The 22,822-nt window shown below is 55.7% G+C and overlaps 1 protein-coding gene across 1 annotated transcript in view; it reads right to left on the reverse strand.

Moving 5' to 3' along the window:
* The window catches only part of CFAP77 (cilia and flagella associated protein 77), a 123,408-nt gene that overhangs the window by 28,562 nt on the left and 72,024 nt on the right, over positions 1 to 22,822 (reverse strand). The window contains exons 2-3 of the mRNA XM_046021724.1: positions 22,539 to 22,638; positions 21,774 to 22,002 (exon numbers count right to left, since the gene is read on the reverse strand). Of these exons, the coding sequence (XP_045877680.1) occupies positions 21,774 to 22,002; positions 22,539 to 22,638 (329 nt within the window). The remainder of the gene's footprint in view (positions 1 to 21,773; positions 22,003 to 22,538; positions 22,639 to 22,822) is intronic.

The raw sequence follows: 22,822 nt of genomic DNA on the forward strand, positions 1-22,822 counted from the left end.
GTGGGTCCCCATCCCCAGGGGATCTCGTTACAGGCACGTTCTGGATTCGGTGGGTCTGGAGTGGCCACAGGTGTTGTGGCCCAGGACCCACACTTTGAGGGTTAAGCCTTCGCCCCAGGGGTCTTAGCCCCCGAAGTCCCAAGAGTTGTGGACAGTAACTTCTGAGCAGGTGTCTGGGGGAGGAACCGCAGCTTCTCTCATTGCACGTCTGGAAACGCAAGCGCCCCAGGAAACGCTCTGGTCTTCCCCGGTGACCTTGTCGTACAGACCAGGGAAGGCGGAAATGGCAGTGTTAAGAAGACACACGCACCCCCTCTCCCCGCCACCAGGATCTTGAGGCAAACTTCCGGCCTCTCTAGCTTTGCGTTTTTTGTTTTTGTTTCTGTTTTGTTTGTTTGTTTGTTTTAGAGGGGAAGGGGCAGAGGGAGAGGGAGAGAGAATTTTAAGTGGGGTCCACATTCAGTGCAGAGCCAACACTGGCCTCCACCTCATAACCCTGAGATCAAGACCCGAACTGAAACCAAGAGTCCGATGCTTAACTGACTGAGCCACCAGGCGACCCTCTGGCTTTGTGTTCAAGACAGCAACCTTAAATACTTTGACACTGCCGTCATAGTTATCAACAGTTAAAAGTCGGGAAATTTTACATTAAAACCCAGCTCCCAGACTGTCTTGAAAACCTGCAAGCACTGACCGTGCAGTCCGTGGGCAGCAGCTACCGGCCGGCTCCGAGGGTCACTGTCACGGCGCCCCACGCCTCTCCCTTCCCTGCTGCCCCTTGCCCCGGCCAGCTCTGCTCCCTGCGGGGCCCCTCCAGGTTTTGGACTTCGTGGCCCCAGAGATAGACACAGGGTCGGACGGGACCCTAAACATCCACCCTGCGCCCCGTCCGTGCCGGTGGAGTCTAACCCCCCGGTGTGCAGACCTCCCTGGGAGGGGACCGGGCTGAGCGAGGGCTCAGCTTGAGCAGCGGCTCCGCGTCTCTGAAATGCTTCTCGAGCTCAGAGGTCTCTTTACAGAGCAGCCTGCCGCGCGGCTACAAACAGTGGCTCTTTGTTTTCCGGTTCCTTTACCCCTGTGGTGACTTTTATTGCTTAATTATCACACGCCCCATGCTTCTGAGCAGCCTAATTTATGGCCACGCTTTCTAATGACATGAGATGCGTAACCTCACAGTATCTACCCCCAGAGGCCGTTCACAACAGAAGAGCTGTCTTGCCGGCAGCCCCCATTGCATACATCACCAAGAGTCTCCCTTCGAGGCCCTCCCGCAGCCTGGGCTGGCCGGCTTTGGGTCCTGCTCCGGCCAGTGGTTATTACCTGGAGACGTTTTGGGGGGTGGGGTGGGGAAGGGGCTCAGAGCGGGAGAACAGCTGAGAAACCTTGGGGGTCACGGCAGCCCCAGCGTGGCTGGCTGAGGGAGATCCGGCAGGTTCTGCCCATTTCTGCTCTGGCTCGTTCACTTGGGTAAAAAGATGGGGAGGCTTGTCAGGACACAAATCAGATCACATCACCCTTCCCCGTTTTAACCCTAAGCCTAGACTCCGGGCCAGGGACCTTCAAGCCTCCTTGCCTCCACCGCCACCTGGCTCACCCTCGGCTTCTGCTGGTCTCAGCCGTGGGGTCGCCTCCCCAGAAGGCCTGCCTGACCGCCTGTCCTCGGCCGCCCCCTCCAGGTGGCCGCTCACGACAGGGATTCCGAGTCACTGGTTTGCCACCGGCCTGGGCCACTGCACGCCAACACCCCAGGGCAGGAACAGTTGGTGTCGTTGAAGAAGAGGGAAGGGGAGTCAGAGAAAGAAAGATCAGGCAAAATTCTGGGAGATGCACTCTTTCATAATTCAGGATATCGGACACTAGGCTACGTAGAAGGTATAATAAAGACCAGAAGTTGATGGACAGTGCTGCTCAATGGACAAAGGACAATCTTTTCAGCCGATGGCACAGAAATGACTGGCCGTCGTGAGCAAAAACCCACAAAACAGCTCTCGACCAAGGGCTCCTACCTTCCACAAGAATGACCCCAAAATGGCTCGTGGATTTCCATATGAAGATAAGCCAATTAAATTTTCCGACGACAGCGCAGGAGATCTTCAGGAGCTCAGGCCAGGCCTGGTGCTGACTTCCTGGACTTGGACCAAAAGCGTGATCCGTAAGAGAAACCACGAGTGATGAATCAGACTTCTGCGAGACGAAGGCCTTTTGCTCTGTGGAAAGTCCTCTGGAGAAGATGGAATGACCAGCTCCCCAGACCGGGAGGAGGTCCCTGCAAACCACACGTTTGGCCAAGCGCTTCTCTCTGGGACGCGTGGAGAGCTCTCAGACTCGATGGGGAAACAAACCCATTAGAAAGATACAAAGTTTCATCGGAGGATGTACCGGTAAGGCCAGGAGAACATTGTCCACAGCCCCGCTGTCAGAGACGCACAAATCCAGACCCCGATGACATTCTACGACACACGGATTTGTGCGGAAATGAGCAGGAGCAAATACGGGCCAGGATGCAGAGAAGCCAAGCCTCCCTGCGTTGCTGGTGGGAATGAGAAACACGGCCGCTCTGGAAAACGGCTTGGCAGCGTCCTCAAAATCTAAACATAGAGGGGCGCCCGGCTGGCTCAGTGCGTGGAGCCTGCGACTCTTGATCTTGGGGTCGTGAGTTCGAATCCCATGTTGGGTGTAGAGATGACGTAAAAATGAAATCTTAAAAAAACACAAAACCCTGGACATACACGTACAGCCCAGCACCTGTACCCCTAGGCATTTCTTCCAGAGAAGTGGGAGCTTACGTGTACACAAAAACCTGTACATGGATGTTTCTAGCAGCTTTATTTGTCATATCCCCAAACCGGGCACAGCCAAGATATCCTCCAGCGGACGAATGGCGACAGAAGCCAGGGTCCATCCACACGGTGGAACAGCACTCGGCAGAGAAAAGCATCAGGTTTTAGAACAAGCTGCTTGGGTGGATCTCAAGGCCATCGTGCCAAGCGGAAATGGACGATCTCAGAAGGTCACCTACACTGCGACGTCATGCGCATCACACGGTGGAACTTTCCAGGGGTGAGGGGGTGGGGTGGGGAGGGCAGCATGAGGGAGACCTTTGCGGTGATGGAACAGTTCTGTGTCTTGATTGTTCTACTCAGATCTGCGCGTGCGCACACACACACACACACACACCCGAGCGCGTATAAAAGCGACGGTCCGTCTGTTGTACCAACGCCGCGTGTTTAGTTTTGACCTTGCACGTGGTTGTGCGAGATTTTATCACGGGGGGAGCTGCGTGAAGAGTACAGGATCTCTCCGTACCGTCTCTACCCCTTCCTGTGAGCCTAGGAATTATTTCGAAGTACAATATTATTTTAAAATTCAATCAAGCATGTTAGAGGGAAGGCTGGAACAGCTTCCTTCCTCCTTTATGGGAAATTATCATAAAAATTCCTGCCGTGCAACGTGGTAGACAGAGACTGTGGGGCCCCAGAATGTAGGGGGGAGATGAAGAGAGCATTTGTCTGGCAATTAATTTTTTCCAGTCTATGGCTGCCAAAAAGAATGGAGTGGCCGTATGTGTAACGACCCAGAAAGGTCTTGGGGACCTCCGTCAAGTGTGACAACACAATCGGGGGGAGACAGAGCCGCGTCCTCGCAGATGTGGGTGGGTGGGGAAAAGGCTGGAAGGAAGTCGGCGGTGACGGCTCCGGGGCCGGAGCAGGCACGGGTCTGCCTACTTACTGGTTATGGGACTCTGCCGCAATGAATAAAACAAAAAACAAGAAAGGAAGGACGGAAGGAGGGAGGGAGGGAATTCCAAGTCTGAGAGGTTGTGTGAGCCAACCGTGACCGTAATGCGGGTGACGGATCCAAGGCCCCCAGGCCCCGCCCCGAGAACATCAGACCGGAACTTGCAGCAGCTCCCCACGAGGAGCCCAGGGTGGCCAGGCCTTTGCGGCCGGGGAGGCACCCGGCAAGAGCTCAGCCCTGGGGGGTTGCTGTCGGGAGTTTTGTTAGCATTTCTCCGGGTTCTAGAAACTTCGAGGATGCACCCTTAGGAGCTATTTCCTTGTTTTCTTCTGCAACTGCTTCTCGCTGCTACCTTAAATATGTTCGGCTGTTTTTCTTTTGAAGTAACTGTGATTCTTTGTAATAATAAAAAAAAAATAGGCATTTTTCTCCCGCCCCCAAATGAAAGATTTTTGCCACAGGTGGTCACAATTACGGCTACCCCATCTGCAGCTTACCTTTGAGAAGCTGGAGGGGGGCACACAGAAGGTCTTAATTATTTATCCTCACTAAATGAGGTGGGAAACGTGGGAGTGGGGAATCCAAAGCCCAGAGAGGTCAAATGGCTGGTCCAGGGTCACACAGCACATTCCACTGGCAAAGCCTGGACTCCTTCCTGCCCTCGGGCTACAGCCACGAGAATGCCCATCGATTTACAGGAGACTGGAGTCTGCCAGGGAGCCTCCTGCAGACAGAGGCCAGACCCCGGGGGCCTGGCTACTCTCAGACGGGACCCCCCCCCCCCGCCAGGCGCTCTCTCCCTAGACCCCCGAGCAGCGCCCAGCCTTGGTCCATGCAGGTGCGCAGGTGTTTTTTAAACAATGTGCTTCTGATCCTATCTCTCTCAACACCCACTGGTATCTCCTCTTGCCCTTGGGGCGTGGGGCACAATTTTCAAGGGCTCGGTGCTATCTCCAGGATCGCATCCCGCCTCCTCCCAGACCAGCACCCCCAGGACCCCCCGTTTCATCTTCTAGTCTCAGCTTAAAGGAGATGCCTCCCCGCCCCATCTCGCCGCACTGTCCCTCCGGAGACCTCCCGTAGCTCTGCAGGACACGTTGCTGTCCCTGCACTTTGCACCCGGAAAGGTCTTTCGGACATTTTTGACAGCAGCCAGTTCGGTGCCCACCTGTCCCAGCAGCTCTAAGCTCCATGGAACAGGGATCACGGCTGGACTGTTCTCTGTGCACCTCCCGGGCTGGCCAGCCAGCCTGCACCTGGTAAATAGGCTGAGTGGCTCCGGGGTCCCACTTCCTTTCCCTCTAAGAACCAACTCTTTTTTTTTTTTTTTTAATATTTTTTATTTATTTGACAGAGAGAAATCACAACTAGGCAGAGAGGCAGGCAGAGAGAGAGGAGGAAGCAGTCTCCCTGCAGAGCAGAGAGCCTGATGTGGGGCTCGATCCCAGGACTCTGGGATCATGACCTGAGCTGAAGGCAGAGGCTTTAACCCACTGAGCCACCCAGGCGCCCCGAACCAACTCTTTTCTGAGGACAGCTTTCCTCCTCCACTACAATGCCGAAGAGGGGGTCTTTGGAAGAAATTCACTGTTCCTTGGGGAACCTAGTGACAGGGACAGGGTAGCCCTTCTGTCTGCAGAAAGGGTGCAGATACCGAAGGCAAGCCCCTGGGTCTTTGGGTCCCTCTCTCCTCTGGCACGGGGGAGCTCGGTAATTAGAGCCAGCATGTCCGAGTGGCTCCTGGATCCCCAAAGGGGCAGCAATGGCAGTCCCCCCAGAACAGAGGGCCCAGGCCAGGACAGGTGGCTCAGGGCAGCAGCCCCTCCCTGGGGATGTTTAGTCTAGGAGGCCTCTGGCTGGGGGAAGGGGGTCTCTGAGAGCCCACCCGGCCAGGGGAATCTGGGATTCTCAGGCCCATTCCCTATGAATCTTTAAAACTATTTGAAAGTGATTAGGGTTGTAAAAGTCTGTGCTTCCATGGGATATCGGAGGGGTCCCCAGAGCGCAGGGATTGGGATGTAGGTGTGGGTGCTGTTCGGAAGCTCTTCAAAGAGCAGAGAGGGGCAGAGGGCTGGCCAGACACAAGCCTCTGGGGAAGGGGTCCTGGGTCAGGAAGGCAGGAGGCCTGGGAACAGGTCCACCCTGGAGCTGGGGAGCTTGGTTCTGGCGGGGATCCTCTTGGAGGACTGTCCATAAAGGGCTTCTGGGGACTTGGGGTGTCATGGAAATGTGCTGCAATTTCACTGACTACTCCGATATCCAAAGTTTTTTTTTTTTTTTTTAAGTAATCTTTGTGCCCAATGTAGGGCTCAAACTCACAACCCTGAGATCAGGAGTGAGACGCTCCACTGACTGAACCAACCAGGCACCCGCATCTCCAAGTTGGATAAATTTGTCAAAACTCTTCAAATTGGACATGAACCATTTCAGTGTCTAAAAATACACCCCAATAAAGTTGTTTTAAGAGAAAAAACCAAGAAGACAGATTGGGGAGAAAAGGCCAAGGCAGGAGTTCTAAGAGAGAAAGGTGTTGGTGAGGGTGCTAAGGAGCTGCAGATGGTTTCTGAGCAAGAGGAGAGAGGCTGAGGCACGGTGATGGCCAACCATCACCAACGCTTCCCAACGGTTGCTGTGGTGGTGGAGTGAAGTAGACCAGGAGGGGGGTGGCGGCGCAGGATTTGAGGACCCAGGCCATTCCAGGGGAGGAAGGGCTACCCATCCTCTGAATGAGATCTCAGCCCTGTGTCCACTTTCTCATCTGTCCGCTCACCCATCTGACCCGCCAGGAGCGTGACCAGGCTCCTGCTAACTGGAATGTGCTGTCTACAGTCTGTAGCAAAAATAACCATAATCGTCACAGCGCACACGTCCTGCCTGCTTCCTCAATCCTGAAGGACCACGGTTCTAGAGACAGTTTTTTTTTTTAATATTTATGTATTTATTTGAGAGAGAGAGATCGCAGGGGGGAGACGAGCAGAGGAAGAGGGACAAGCAGACGCCATGCGAGTGTGGAGCCTGATGCAAGGCTCCGTCTTACAACATTAATATTCTCATTAAGACGGGAAATCCAAGGCCCAGAGAAGGTCATGGTCTTGCCCAAGACCACACAGCTGGGAGCGTGGAGTTTGTGTGGGGAGTCTGTGGACGGATCTGCCTGCAGCCCTCTGCCCCCCGCAGGCAGGGAGCTTCATTCGGCAAGGACTTGGGAGGAGGAATGTTCTCTCTGAGCCTTTTGATGGTTCTTTGAGGATGAGCAGAGGGTGGAGGTTTGGGGTGGGGGAGTGAAGCAAGGGACTACTTACAGAGCGGTGGGCATGAGCAAAGACAGGGGATCCGACCAGGCTGGCCCCGTGCCTCCCAGCCCAGCACTGGCCTGATGAGCATGGGAGACCAACAGCAGGTCAGAAATACCTCCCGCTTTAATGAGCACTTACTATATCCAGCCTGCCATCAAGCACACCAGCTGTAGACCCACTGACTCCTCACGGCTCCAACAGTGAGGGGGAACATTCCCTGCTTTCACGTAGGGAAACTGAGGCTCAGGTAAATCAAGCAACTTGCTCAAGGTTTGCTCACGGACATGGAGCAGGCAGATGCCAGAGCAGGGAGACGCCACCCAGGATCCCTACCCAGGTTCCCCTGACTCTAAAGACTTAGCCTCTTCACGGTTGGGCTGGGTGTCCAGCAACCCCAAAGGGGGTCTGAGCCATCCAGTGGTCGCTGCCCAATGGGCTGTCCTGGTGGCCTCACCGCTGGTCCTGCTCTGTGCCTGGACGGTAAAGCTGTGTTTTCCATCCGGCAGTCCTTCCTCTACAGAGAGAAGGCCGATGGGTCCTGAGCGCAGGCGGCCCCATCCCGGGGGCCTTGGGCCCTGGCACGCGGTTGCGAGGATTTCTGCGTGCCCGTCCCACCGTGTCTGAGCAGTGCCCGTCGGTGACAAATTGTCGCCCATAACCTGGCAGGAACCTCTCGGAGACGTTCCTCACCACCCTGACGTTTTCGCTCACAACAAAACCATGTCACAACTAAGTCTAATAAAGCGGAAAATGGGGAATAAAATGAAATGAAATCAGCTCTACTTGGGGTAGGCCTGCAAGAAACTTCAAATTAGTTCAATCCGACCCATCTTCGCTGCTTCGCAATTGATACCCCAGACCAGGGGTTGATCTCGGATGAAGGCGCCAGGGACGCGGTAGGGAAATGGAAATTATCATTTGCAAACATTAGGCTGACACTTTGTGCGTGCGGGGGATGAGGGCTGACAGCTCTGATTTGCCGGCTCGGCTCCTCTCTGCCAAAGAGCGCTCTGTGGATTAGGGGGGCCCCTTTCATGGCAACCCATCTTCATCTTCGCTGCTCATTAAAACTTTGTGGAGCTGGAGAAGTTGGCGGAGGAGAGGAAGCTGCAGGAACCTTCTGAGGGACTTCAGGTACACATTTGTTGAAAGGTGTTTGAGAAGGGAGCCTTGGGTCTGACAAACCGGATTTCAGTACGGCTCTCCGTGCGCAGCGGGCTAAAATAATTGGTCATCAGTGACTACTAATTCAGTTTAGTAGCCAGAGGCAATTTTTTTCTTCCTGGAAAATCAATGACAGCACGGAGGTCTGTTCAACGTGATTCCGCTCAAAACTGGGCCTTATTTGGCGCTTGATGCTTCTTCAGTGGGGACAGCGATTTTGTTAAAATAAAATTAAAATCCATCTCTACTATGCCAGTGGTCCGCCGCTCCCAGGGGGCGGGCAAGGCACTGGCACCGGCCCCCGCACGGCCCCGGAGGGCTGGAGGAATAGACAGGGGCCTCCGGGATGGGCTGCGGCCAAGGACCATGGACGGTCTGGTTTTGGAGAAGGGAGCGGGCTGGAGGGCCGGGCTTCTGTCACAGGCTGGAAATCAAAACGGAGCCCACGAGGGACAGCCCACAGTGGCACCGTGTAAGGAGCCCTAGCTCCCGGCGCACCCCCCAGAGCTGTCCCTCCCTGTCCCGTGGGGCTTGTGCGCTCAGACGGCCCGGAGCAGCGCACTTTGGGGCCGGGCGCCTTCTCTTCTCCTCCGCGCCCGAGGCTTCCTGAACGGGCCCCTGTGTCTGACAGCCCAGGGACATCAGGGACCGTCGGCGGAGCCCTCGGCTCCTGCCCGCAGCTGCACCGCCGTTTCTCCCGGGAGGTGCTCCTGGCTGACTTTGCCTGCACCGTGCCAAAGCCACGGCTAAATCCGTTTTTTATTTTGTGCTTTGTTTTTTTTAATTAACGTTTTATTGAGATCAGTGTAGATTTCGCGAGCAATTGTAAGAAACAGAACAGAGGGGTTCAGTCTTCACACCTCACTCGGCTGCCCCCGACTTACTCGTGGTCGCGTGTGTGTTTATTTCTCCGCAGCGTCATCACAAGCGGGGCTTCACGCGCCCACGGTGCGGTCAGGATGCACAGCACTTCCCTCACCCCAGGCCCCTCCGGGACCCTTGGCCACCACGCTCCCTCCCTCCCACGCTGCACCACGTGCCCAGGACGGTTCCAGGTCACCCTCACAAGAGCCCCACGAGGAGAGGACCTGGGACTGCAACCAGTCCCCGTTTTACTGATGCAGACACCGGTTGATGAGGAAGTAGCGTGAGTGACACCGGGCGACCGGTACAGTTCAAGTACAGGAAGTCAGCTGCTCAGGACCTGGATTTGGGGGTCCTGCCCCAGCGCGGTTGCAAATAGCAGACTCCGGGCCGCGCTGGCCCCACTCCCGCTTAGTATGGTCTCCAGTGTTCAAAAACTCTCTGCTACCAATGTGTACATTTTTAAAAATCAGAATTCATGTAAAAATCCAAATGTCTGGCTTTCCTGAGTGAGACAATAGATCGTCGGTTAGGGCAGCACCGGGCCCCCATTTTCCCCGGGTCCGTAACCGGCTAGAGCTGCTGCCCTTGGACCTGGCGTGTGCTCCGCCGGGACACAGACCTCACCACTCCCTACTGCCTCACACAGTGTCGGCTTCCCCCTCCTACCCGCCGGGCCTCTACAGGCCTGGGAAACTCTGCCCCCTCTCCAAGAGGCTCTGTGCCTTGAATCACAAGGCTATGTGGTGACAGTCCTTGGTGTCTCTCTTTTCAAGAACTCCAAGGACTGTTTACTGACGAAGTCACACCATTTCTTCTGACCCAGGAGGACGTCGTCTTGCCCCCACCTACAGACGGAGAAATGGAGGCCCGCAGAGAGCGGGAGCTCAGAGCCCCTCAGCGTGGGAGCCAGAGAGCGCCGCGCGGAGTCTGGGGTCTTCAGGCGTCGCGGCTAGTTTTCTGGCTAGTTTTCCATCCTCTCTCCGCCTCCATCTCCGCTCCCTCGGGAAGACGCGGGAGAAGAGAGGAACCTCGCTCAGAGGAGGGAGGGTTTGGACAGGCCCGAAGGGGAAAAGCAGGACCAACTGGCCGGGAGGCCTGACGCCTAGGCTCTAGGACACTGTTAGGGACCAGTGGAAATGTTTTGATTTCTTTTAAAGTCAGCACAGCCATTAAATATTTTAGATTATTATGATGCTTTCTTTGTGCGGAGGACGGGGCTCACGATGGCAGGCGTGCTCCAGGGCTCACAGAAGTCCCGCCATCGCCAGGTCCCAGAGCGGGAAGACACAGGCCTGGGCTGCATCCGAGCAGCGTTTCAGTCCCGCAGGGACCAGGGATCCTCAGTCTTGAGGACACACAAGAATCATCCCCACAGCGTATCCCACGTACAGCGGCTGGGCCCCGCGGTCGGGTTTTGTGACTTGCCCAGGCCCCGGCGTGTCACCGAGGCTGCAGTCCCCCACCCCCAGGGGGCCTGGCCCGCGGGATCGCCACCCCCCTTTGGGGGTCCAGCTCTGAGCCTTTCCCGTGCAGAGGACCCTCCAAGCTGGTCGTCAGCCGCGCCTGCCACACCCCTCTCCCCCAACCCCCACCCTGGCCTTGTTCCTGCCTGTCCCCCCTCCGCCCGAGGGCCTGTCTTTTCTAACTAGCCTGGAGGAAGGGGCGGTAATTGAAGGGCTGCTCTCCCTGGCAGGACTCTTAGAGCTAATTAGAGAAGAGGACCTCTGGGCTTGTGGTTATTTTTTAATTGTTTGTGGATCCAACATAAAAGCTAATGACGGAGGAGGGAGGCTTAGTCAGCAGCGCCCTCCTGACTTCTAAACTTGTCTAAGAGGCCGTTTGCAATTTGTTAACATTTTTTCACAAGGGTGAAGTCAATTAGCAGTTTCCCCACACAGACGCCCAGAGGCGGGCACAGGCTTTCTGGAAGCTTCTCTCTCAACCTTGAGGGTCTGTACCTGAAACGGGAGCTCCCCCTGTGCTCCTGCAGCGCGCCCCCCTCCCCCCACCGCCCCGCTGGGGCTTGAGGCCCCCTGGGGGAGAGGCCCAGTGAAGCCAACGCCCCTGACGGGGGACGGAGTGCCTCGTGCACACGCAGACGTCTGCTTTGCAGGGGTCCGGGCGTCTGGGGACAGGGTGAGTAGCAGATGGGGCCTCCCTGCCCCGTGGTGTTGCAGAGAGGGCACCGGCTCCTGGCAGAAGCGGAGGAGGCCCCTTCAGCCCAGCAACTCCCCCCGTGGACTTGACCCTGAGGAACCGCACCCACGGGAAATGGGGAGCCACCTGGACGTCCCGCGATGGGAGACAAAAACACGCACCCGGTGGGGCAGGGTGCCATTTGCAAAATGACAAAAGCAAGTCGCCACGCAAAAGGGCTTTACGTGGTTTGAAGCCACATGAACACATGAATACGCATTATTGACGGCCGCCTAGCGCTGTAGCAAAGATGGGCGAACCCGGATGAATTATTCCAACCTCAGGAGGGTCCCCTGGGAGCAGAGGGAAGGTCATGAGGCCAGGAGGGGCTGAGAAGGGGCTTCAAGCTGTATTTGATCTGTTTTATTTCTCTAATAAGGGCTCGGATGCAAATACAGCCTGGGGGTAAAATTTGTGAAACCCGAGTGCGGGTCACGGGGTTAGTTATGAAAGCTTCTGAACTTCTCTGCGCTTTTGGAGAGTTTCCTAATAAGTACGAAGAAAGGAGTGGCCAAACGTTTGCTCCTCCGGAAAGCACGGATACCTGTCATCTTTGGCCTGATGAAAACTCTTGACTGATTGCGAACCACTTTCTTATTTTCCACAAACACGGGACGGACAACACGTGACAAGACGCCAGGAGCACGCATGCCGAATAGTTCAGTTCCCGACGAAGAAGATCCCCCCAAACCCCACGGTGCCTAAAGTGCGCGGCTTTCTGACTTTGCGGGAAGACACCCTGATGATCACAGTAGGGCGACCGGTGGGGGCCCCCCCCCGGAGATACGTCCTCCTTCTACCCCAGAGCCCATGAGTGTGACCTGAAGTCAGAGAGGAGCCTTGGCCGACGTAACTAGCTTTGGGAGCTTGAGGTCAGATCACCCTGGATTATTGGGGTGAGCCCTGAATCCAGGGACACGTGTCGTTGTTGGAGACAAAAAGGGAGAGACCCGAACACGGCGGAGAGGAGGTGGTGTGAGACGAGAGAGGAGGCTGGAGGACGCAGCCACGGGCCCAGGGACGCCCGGATCCACCAGAGGGCAGGAGGGATTCTCGCCTAGAACCTTCGGCGGGAAGGGGGCCCTGTGACACCTTGAGTTTGGATTTCCAGCTCCACATTAGGAGGTAATACATTTCTGTCGTGTGAAGCCACCAGGTTGGTGGTGATCTGTTCCAGAAGCCCCAGGAAGCTGACAATCAAAGCCCAGAGCCCAGCAGGTCCAAGCCAGGGAAGAAGTTGTTCCTCTCACGTGCTGGCTGTGTCCCAGCTGGGGAGCGATCACAAGCATGCCAGCCCTTCCCCCCTTCCAGTCAGGCCACCAGCACTCACTGAGCACCTACCCCCGCCTGTGCTAGGCGCTGGGGATACGGCAGTGAGCAAAGCCAGGCAGGGCCCAGAGTCTCCCTGCGCCTTCCGCCACTGTCCCCTCCCCCCCGAAACTGCATGTGTCCTGTTGCATTTTGCGCCCCGTGTCCTCCTGGTATCCCGAACACCCGGCGTGAGCCCAGCACGGGCGGGCACTGAGTGAGCACAGGGTACAGGACAGAAGCGACAGATAGGACCTCCAACGTCAAATCCCACTCTCTGGCCACGTGATCACAGACAAGCGTCTCTGGGCCTCAGTTTCCCCATCTGTAGAAAGAGTGTTGCTGCTCAAGGGTCATTCTGAAGGTCGGGGGCAAGTCTGTGCACGGAGGGCCCGTCCCTGTGCCAGGTCCCAGAGGAGCTAGCGAGACGGAAGCTGGTATTATTTTTACTGGAACCGGCAGGCACCTGGTTTTCTGGCACGAAAGACCAGAAAAGGGAAAGGGACGGCCTTGGTCCCTGAGCACATGTTCAGCGACACGCTGTAGGCTCTGAATTCTTTGGCGCGGGGGTCTTGCGCGGCAGCAGGCTGGGGTGCTGTGTTGGGCTCGAAACTGGCTCTCCCCGCGGGACCGGCTCCTCCGTGCCCCCGTGTCAGAGGGGCCACCGTGTCACTGAGGGGCAGAGCCAGGCACAGCCCAGCGAACCCTCCAGCCGTGTGGAGGCTGGGGCTGCGGAGGCCGAGGCGCCAGGCCCACTCCCACGCTTTGGCCACCAACGCGGGCAGGCGAGGCCCAGCTCTGGAAAAATCAAAAGCGGGAGAGCGGGAGCTGGGGAGTCCCTGAGGGGGAGCGGCCTGCGGCCTCGTTAGCGCTGACCCTGGCACGGAGCCGCTCCTGATGGATGGGGTTCGGGAGGGCCAGGCCCCGGGGGAGCACGGCCCTATCCATTATGGGCCCATCAGCGCCTCCCTGAGCCCTCCCTGCTCCGAATGCCGAGAGCCTCGGGCCCGGAATAAATCTCTGTCTGGGCCGCAGGAGAGCAGAGAGGGAAAAAAGGCAAAGCATGAAAAATGTCTCATTCCTGGCTCTGGCAACAAAGCCGCCTTGGAGGAAGGAGTGAGCAGAGTTTGGGGAGGGGCGAGAGGTAGGAGCAGACGCAGCCGGGCGGGGGTCCCAGAGAGGAAGGGGGAGGGGACCTGTCCCCCCACGCCTCCTCCCAGCTACTCTCCCTGCCTGGGCCTCTTTTAACAAAAGGCCCCCAGGTCAGGTCCACGGAAGCAGGCTGCCCCCGAGGAGGGGCCCCTGTCGGACCCAGTTTGGGGTGTCCAGGACCCGGCCTGGCAGTGATGCGTAGGTCTGGGGTGTCAGCCAGCACCTGCCTGAGCACGAGGGTCTAGAGTAAACCATCTGGACCTGAACCCCCCAGGCTTCCACTATCACCTGTGAGCTCTTGCTACAGGGACATAACCTCTCCCTGCCTCAGTTTCCCTGCGGGTCAGTGGAAGTGGTGGGCCGCCGTGAGGACACACTGAGTCGCTCTGTGGAAAGCCTGGTCCCCGGGGAGAGCTCGCGAGCAGCGGCACTGACCACTGTCGCTGCTGTTCGCAAATGGCATCCCTCGGCCGAGGACGCGCCTGGAGATGGGCAGCCCTGCGGACGCGGTTCAGGATGTTGAGAGATGATTTCCTCATCCAGGCCCTGGCTCAGCCTCCTGGAAGCCTGCAGGCTGTGGGTATGGACAGCGGCTCAGATCCTGGCTCTGTCACCAACTGGCCGTGTGGCCTCAGGCGAGGGACTCTCTGGGCCTCAGTCTCCTCATCTGTAAAATGGAGATATAGCCCCTCCCTGCTGGAGGGATTTCACGAGATGGTGCCCCCGTCTGCTGTTTCTCGAGGGCTCTGCCTCGTGAACCACAGTCCCGCTCTCCAAACACACACACCAGTCCTCGTTTTGTTCTCTCAAGGCTCTGAGAACAAAGCCCCTCCACTGTCCTCATTTATTGTCACGTTCCTGGTACACAGTGGTTTCTGTCCCTCATGCCAGCCCCCCCCATCCTGCTATCTCTGGACCCCTTCCTGTTTATGGGCCTTCCCTGAGTGTATGATGCCTCATATTTTTTAAGTTGATGCTTCAAGTGTGACCTGAGCATCAGAACAGAGTAGGAAGGTCACCTCCCTTGTGCTGAACTTGCTACCTCTAGTAACAAGACCAAGGGACACATTCACTGTTCCAGACAGCCTTATTGATATTGATTCATAACATCAAGCCCAGGGGACAGAGCAGACTCTGGCTTTACCGCCTCCTCTCCGGCCTCCAACGGACTGTGTGTGTTCACTTTCAAAGACTCTGTCTCAAAGCCCTCAAAGGTCCTGGACCGTATTTCTCCTCAACAAATACTTACTGAGTTCCTATGTGTGCCAGGCTCTGATGAAGTAGCAGTGGAAAAACTGGCATTGGCCCTGGCCTCCAGGACCAGGGTGTCCAGGGAAGCAGAGAGCTATTAACTGTCCGCGGCGGGAGCAGGTGGGCCAGGTTTCTCGGCCGCTGGAGGTGCGGTTCAGGTGCGGGGGACCTTGCGAGAGCCACACGCCCCCCCTGGCGGCCAGGCCGGGTTCATTCAGCCGGCTTCCCGGCCACCCATAAATCTGGAGTTGGTCTCCCCACTCAGAAACTGTCGTGGATCCCCGGGTCGGTCGTCTGGGAAGGGGCTTATTATTATTTTATAGGAGTTTGGGTGGGCGGCTTGGATTTTGGCCGTCAGCTCTGGGAGGAACAAAATAACCCAGCGAGATTGATGGGCCCATGGTACATTTGTAAAATAAATCAGCCTGGCAGAAAGATTCAAAAAACCTGTCAGGCAGCAATCATTTTTTTAACCGCCCGTAAAATTTCCTCCATCCGTCACGTTCGTCTCTGTCAGGCGCTGGCACTTGTGACGGCTGGACGGGCAGCCGCGCAGACAGACGGAGGGCGGGAGGCACTTCCTGCCTTTGCGGCGCTTCTCATTTCTCCGTGGTCTGAGCGCGTCCAGCCCCGGCACGGGGGTGGTGGGTCTAAGCCAGACTAATTGGTGGAGGAACCAAGTGCATTTGGCGGGTGTTTGCTGAGGACCTCTTCCGCAAAGGCCCTGTGGTCAGCACCGGGGACGCTGAGGAGCACAAAGCAGGCAGTGCGGTGAAGGTTCTGGGTGCCCCATCGAGGAGTTTGTTTGTCGGGAGGTGGGGAGCCACTGAAGGGGGAGGGCAGGGGAGGGGCCCATCGGAAGGGTAGCTCGTTGTGTTCGGAGTAAGTGTAAAGCTTTAAGAAAAATCCAGACAGGGTGGTCTTCCACTCTCTCTACATATACCCGTAGGCGACGCAGATTGTGTCTCAGCCCCCGCTAGTGCAGAGAAGGCGTGGGTGACATCTCCACCCAGGTCACCTCCCTCCTGTGTTTGTGAGGCAGGCAGGTCACTGTCACCGTCACCATCCCTAGTGTTTAGACCAGACCAGTCCCCGTCCCCGTGCAGAGGCACGGGCAAATAACTTCACCTCTCTGACCCTCTGTCTCTTCTTCTGTATGATGGGAAGTGAGAGTCCCAGCCTGGCATTCACTGAGCTGTTCAGAGTTATTTAAGGAGAGGGTGTCTGGGAGGCGTTCAATTATAACAATAACACATGGTTGGCATTGTGAGTTCAGAGCAGGGGCCTCCTACCGTTCATCTGGCCCATGCTATACACAGACATGCGCGGCGGAGGGTGGGGGGGGGCGCTGTTTGCCATCCACGGAGGGATGGATCCTCCTGCTAGCTATCCTTGCCTTGCGTGTGCCACAAGGCTCCCCAGGCAGGATAGTGGCCGAGCCCTGGGTGCCCCAAATCTGCCAGGAGCTCCAGCTGCTGCCGCCGCTTGCCGCTCCTCCCCTCCCCGCCATCCCTGACTCCCCACAATCGACAACGCTGGACCAATTAGGAGCAGTAACAATTAAGATGTGCCAAGGGCATGTGAACATTTGCAAACACTTATTAAAATGCATCAATAATTAAGTGCTTCTTTAATAGTTACATTTCTGGCCTCCAGACATATCTGTCTGTGGACCTTGGGTCACAGCAAGCTTGGAGATCTGTGTTACGGCCCTGCACGTGGGTAATGAGAATTTAAAATCCTTCCCTGACTTGAGGTCTGAGATTTGACGGTGAGATGGGAGCGCCATCGCGCCTGGGCTCTCTCCAGATGCCTGGCCCGAGAGGTGTGGTCTTCAAAGCCGGCCAGCCAGACGGGGTACAAAGCCTGCTCTGCCGCCTTATAGCCTGAAGCTGCACCCCCTTTCCTGGCCGGAGAAGTGGATCATACATCGAGGCCGGATACCTGCCTCGTAGGCTTGGTATTAGTATTAGCGATTCCGTGCACAAAAGGGCTGCCTGCCGCATAAACTCAGCTCAGGGCAGCTTCGGTTGGTGGTGCCCCACCTCTATCAGAGGACAAAAGGAAGCAGCAGTTCCCCAAGGGATCAGCATGTCCAGTCTACAGGGGGGTGGGAGGGGGCCTGCAAACTCGGTGTCCACCGGGACCAGACAAATAGCAAAAAAAGGAGAAGCCAGGCCGAGTGGGGACGGATAGATGGAGACGCGTGCATGGATTCTGTCCGAACGGGGCCCTGCCTCCCAGCACCAGTCCCTGGTGTCAGGCAGGGGTGCCGACCTCAGTCGCCTGGCTTCTGACTTTTTAGGGAAAGCGGGAAATCCAGGTTTGTATATGAAATCCCCTGACTTTTTCGAATGTGGCAACTCATTCAAGCTTTCTAAGTGCCGCGTGGGGAAACATCGCCGGGGGGTCGACTTGGCCGTGGCCCCCGCTCTCGACCGCACGTCCGCACGGGCTCTGCTTCCCGATCGTTGCTTAGGGCCCCACTTTCTTCCAGCCACAGCCGTTCATGGACTGAAATGTACCTTTCCAATGTAGTGACGATCGGCGACAGATCGGTGTGGACTGGAAACCAAATCCGCTCACTGGAAAGGGACTAACTGAATAAGTCCAAACTGGGGTTTGGATCCCATCTGGTACGGGGGCTCTGAGGGGGCGGGCTGGTGGAGGCGTGTGCCGCCCTCATACCCGTTATGTTGTCCATCGTAAGATACATCAAGGGCGAGAGGATTTGATGTCGGGGGACAGGGGGCAGAGCTGCGGTCAGAATTGTCTCTTGTGCGGCACTTGGCGTGCTCGGCAGCGTGCCCAGCTTAGAGTGAGTTTTCCGTGTATTTAGTCCGAAATGGGACTTGATTTTTTTTTTCTAACATATCTGTACTTGTGAGTAAATAGCACTCATTTGTTTCTTTGTCTATTTATTTATTGGACCAAATCGCCCGAACAACTCCTTGGGTAGTCGTGTGTAATCAGATTTGGTTTTTTAACATGCTTTTAAAGTAAAGAAATAAATACAATTGAGGCTTGTAAAAGGTGATCATTAGGAAATGGGCCTCGGCCCCATAACTTTAAAGTAATAGCCCCATTACGGTGAGGGGTGCTCATCTTTTAACTGCTTCTCGCACGTACGTGGCGAGGTGGAGGGGCTCTGCAGGCAGGCCGGGCATCTCGGTAAAAGCTTTTCCGGCAACCACTTAACCTCCACTTACGAAGAAATAAAGCGGAATTGATGCTGATTTGGGGCTGCTTTGGGGGATATTTTTGCTCTGTAAAAGCCCTTTTGCTTGCAATTTGCTGAGCTGCCCTGTCACATGAGAAAAGGCTGCTGTTGATAAAGATAAAGCTTTATGGCCACGATATTTGCTGCTAACAGCAACCTAATGCAGCATTTTCATTTTTGTGCAATTAATGTTAACGTCTGCTACGAAAATTGTCATTAAATACCATTTTAAAATCCATTCAATTTGCATATGCAAAGCCCATTTACCATCACAGAAGATCTGGCTGGTACTTCATCACGTCTTTTCTCTGGAATTGTAGCCACTCGGCTTTAGAGCAATTTAAGATTTTATATTGAAAGCCAGATGAAAATGGATGTCCTTTCGGAGCCCAGCTGAGCTTTTCCATTGTACATGGAATAACACCGCCCCAGGATCAGAAACTATGGGCGTCCACACCATCCCTCAGTCCCGGGGAGGCAAGGAGAAGAGGAGCGAGCACTGGACGGGGAGTCTGCCCGCCGGGCTCTAGATCTGGCTCTTGTCTGGTCACAACATGCTTGGGAAAGTCTCTTTGCCTCTCTGAACTTCTGCTTTCTGGTCTTATTTATTTAATTATTTTTTTAAAAGATTTTATTTATTTATTTGAGGGGGGGAAGGATGAGGAACAAAGGGAGAGGGACAAGCAGACTCTCCTCTGATCATGGAGCCTGATGCGGGGCTCGATCTCGATCACCATCTGAGCCGAAACTGAGAATCAGATGCCCAATGGCTGAGCCACCCAGGTGTTCCTATTTATTTTATTTTTTATCTTTTTTAAAAGTAAGCTCTATGGGCAACATGGGACTTGAGCTCGTGACCCCAAGACCAAGAGTCACATGCTCTACTGACTGGGCCAGCCGGGCGCCCCTGCTTTCTTTTTTTAAATAAGGGCTTTGAGCTAGGTGATGGATAATGTTCTGTGTCTTCTAAAATTTTTCCTTAAAAATTCATTCATTTATTTCAGGAGAGAGAGAAAGAGAGTGGTGGGGAGGCAAATAAGGGGAGGGACCCCCGATGGGGGACTCGATCTCAGGACCCTGGGGTCACCACCTGAGCCGAAACCAAGAGTCAGACACACCGACTATACCACCAGGTGCCCCTGTGTTTTTAAATATAAGCACATCAGGTTGAGAACCCATTTCGGGGAGGTCAGTTCATGTCTCCCTGCCTAAGCTGGGCAAGCAACCATCCAGACCCCCTGCACAGGGTTTTAAAGACAAAGGAAATTGACGGAGAGACCAGACATAATCCAGGAACCCTGGAATGCCAGGTGAGTGCTGTGACAGCCGACTGACAGATGAGGAACTGGAAGCCTCGGAGGGGAAATAGCTGGCGACCAGGCCGGGACTAGAACCCCAGGCTCACTCCTCGCCAGAGCTGCTCCCAGACACCGTGCTGTCTTGGAGACATGGGCGACCAGCTCGGACGGAGCGAGTGATCTGGTGCACGGTGGGACTGTATCTCCCTCTGCACTCCGGGCAGTCTTGGGAGACCTTGCCTTGCTGTGGAGGGACTGACTGGGGGCATTACTTCAAAGGTGGGCAGAGGATGATGAGCAGATGATTAGTTAATCCATCCAGAAATGAATTTCCAGTGTGTCTTCAGGGTCACAGTCCATTTTTGAAGGCTGATGAACAGAAATGCCTTTCAGGGGTGAGATGTCCGTGGGAGGTGGGAGAGCTTCCCGCAGAGAAGATGCTGGTCTGGACTCTGGGGACAAATGGGTCTTGGTCCGTAGGGTTGAGAGAAAAGTCAGGGAAAGGCACGAAAGTGCGGTGGCTCACACTGTGGGAAACACTGGCAGTTCCTTAAAAAACTTAATCTAGAATCGCGTCTGACCCAGCAATTCCGCTCGTGAGCAGATGCCCCCGGAGAACTGAAAACGGACTCAAACGGATGTTTGCATACGATGTTCACAGCAGCTTGACTCACAGTAGCCCAAAGGAGGAAGTCACCCAGTGTCCACCAATGGATACACGGATAAACAAAATGTGGTGTGTACATACAATGGGGAATTTTTCTACCTTCAAAAGGGAGGAAATTTGGACACCTGCGTTGGACCTGGATGAACCTCGGAGCCATTACGGTGAATGAAATCAGCCAGACACAGAAGACCAAATATTGCCTGATTCCATTTAGAGGACGCACCTGCTGTCTCAAAATCACAGAGACGGAAAGCAAAGTGCCAGCCACCAAGAGCTGAGGGGAGGGAGGACCAGAGAGATACCGTCTCCTGGGGGCAGAGTTTCAGTCCAGGATGAAGAGAAAGTTCTGGAGATGGTGGTCGCCGTGGTTCACAGCAAGGCAATGTACTTAATGCCACCGAACCGGACGTGTAAAAGTAGCACATCTTACAATAAAACACGATGAGAAGAAAAATTAAAAATAAAGAAGGAACCACAAAAAAAAAAAAATAAATAAATAAATAAATAAATAAATAAATAAATAAAGCTCGGGGGCAGAGCCTGAAGAAGTGACGTATCCGGAAACCATGGGATGGGAGTGGGGAAGGGGCCTGGTCCACACAGACGGACCAAGATACTGGCTCCTCGGTTTCGGTTGTCTAGGTGGGGCTTGGGGCAGCTGGAGGCCCCAGGCCATTTCAGCAGCTGCGAGCACTTCTGTTTCTTTGTATGGTACGAGGCCTACATGCCAGTAGCTTTTGTGAGGTTTGTACGGCGACGTCGTTTGGGTGAGGAACCCTTGCTGTATGGACCATCTGCTGCTGAGTTCCGTTCTCCGCCTTCTGGGGTCAGAACCTTGATTTCCGCATGTCTTCCACCACCTGCCCCTGTCGACTTGCAGAGACTGATTCCAAACCCCCACCCCCTCCCAGAAGGGGCAGGGGATCCGGCCGGGCCCATCAGGGCCTCAGAAACTCCCGGTCTTGGCAGTTGATTCAGAGACAGACATGAGACCCAAAACTGGCCAATCAGTGTACTTCACCATCCCTTCTCGGTGTGGTTAGTTCCTGGGGAGGCAAAGCTCTGAAGCTGGGCCAAAGAGTCTTGATCTTGAGTCTCTGTTGAAGTTCCTGTGCCCTTCCCGCCGAGAACGGAACTGTTCTGGTCATTTTGCTACATGAGGAAGGAGCATGTCAGAGAAAGAAGCCAGGACTGGGAAGCACAGCCAAGACACGGAGAGACACTCCAAACATTGATAATGTCCCTCAATTGCCTAGATCCAGCTATGCCTGAAGCTCTCTACCCCAGAGCTTTTCAATCATATAAGCCAATAAAGTCCACTAAAAATAATAAAAAAAAAAATCAAGGCGGTTTGAGTTGAGATTTGATGACATGCAACCACATTCTGCCTTTGTAGAATGTCCTGCCTTCCAGAGTTGGGACATGGGTTACGTGTCTGCAGCTGAACCCATCACTGGGACCGAGGTTTGTGAGATACACTGCTTGACCAGGCCTGGAACACTCCCCCCTTCCTGGAGTCAAAAGTCATGCCCCCACATTGTTCCCTAATTCAGACACCTCTGCGCGCCCTCCCGCCCCATGGTGAAGCACAGAACCTTGAGTGCCAGCCCCCTTACCGTGCCGGGGTCCCAAACGTCATATTTGGCGGGAGAGAGGGCAGTTCTTTCTTGACATGCCGGTCTTCCTGGTCACTGATACGGATGTCATTGAGCTGACGGTAGAGGAAATTCTCCCGAGCGGTGACCAGGCCAGCTTTCACTGCCCCCCGGTTCATGGCGATGTAGTTCCGGGTCAGCTCATGGGGGCAGGTGGGCTGCTGCTTAAACACATTCCAGTGTCCGATGGCTGGGGGCAGGGAGAGACAGCACCACGGAGCGGAGGTCAGTCTGGGAGGTGAAGCCACCGGGGGCGCCTGACTGAGAAGAAGCTGGGGCGAGCGTCCCTTCCCACCAACCCGGAGCCCGCTGTGGGACAGCCCTGCTTGGCCTGCTGGGAAGGGAGGGGTCAGGATTCCCCGAGATCCCAGAGGGCACCTGAACAACCTTTGAGTTGCTGGGTTTGCCCGGCCTTTACCTCCTTGGGGCCATCAGAGGGCTGGCGCCGAGCCCGTCTGTGCTCGAAGCTCGCACCGTGCAGAGCACAGTCTGGCCCGGGATCAGTGTTCCACCCCGGCTGGGGCCCGGGCTATTTCCCTGCTAACTCCGACCAGGACCCTGCCTGGATACCCCCGTCTCGGCTAAGCCCCGACTGTGGTTTCCACCAGAATCGTGCTGTGGGACCAGCACGTGAGACCCCGTGACTCCTGGCTCTGTCCCCGGAGCGCGGCCCCCTGCCCGGCTTGAGAGCTCGGGTCCCTGGGGCTGCAGAGTCGGCTGGCTCACCTGCGGGGACGCCTCCATCCAGCCCCCGGGTGTAGAGTCCGTAATTAAAATCAACCCCCGGCAAACTGCAGCTTCTCTCTCGGGGCTTCCCGAGCTCAGCCTGTTGGGGAAAGACAGAGAGTGGAGGTGAGCAGCGGGACCCCAGACCGACCACCCAGGACAAAGTCAGCAACAGGAGTCACTGGACGCTCGCGGGGCCCTGGGCCCTGTGGGCGACCTGGAGGGCCACGAGGGTGCGGTGATAGAGCCCTCCCTGAGCGGGACCCAGAGACACGTGCTGGAGA

The sequence above is a fragment of the Meles meles genome, chromosome 11 (genome assembly GCF_922984935.1).
Source record: "Meles meles chromosome 11, mMelMel3.1 paternal haplotype, whole genome shotgun sequence".
Taxonomy (NCBI): Eukaryota; Metazoa; Chordata; class Mammalia; order Carnivora; family Mustelidae; genus Meles; species Meles meles.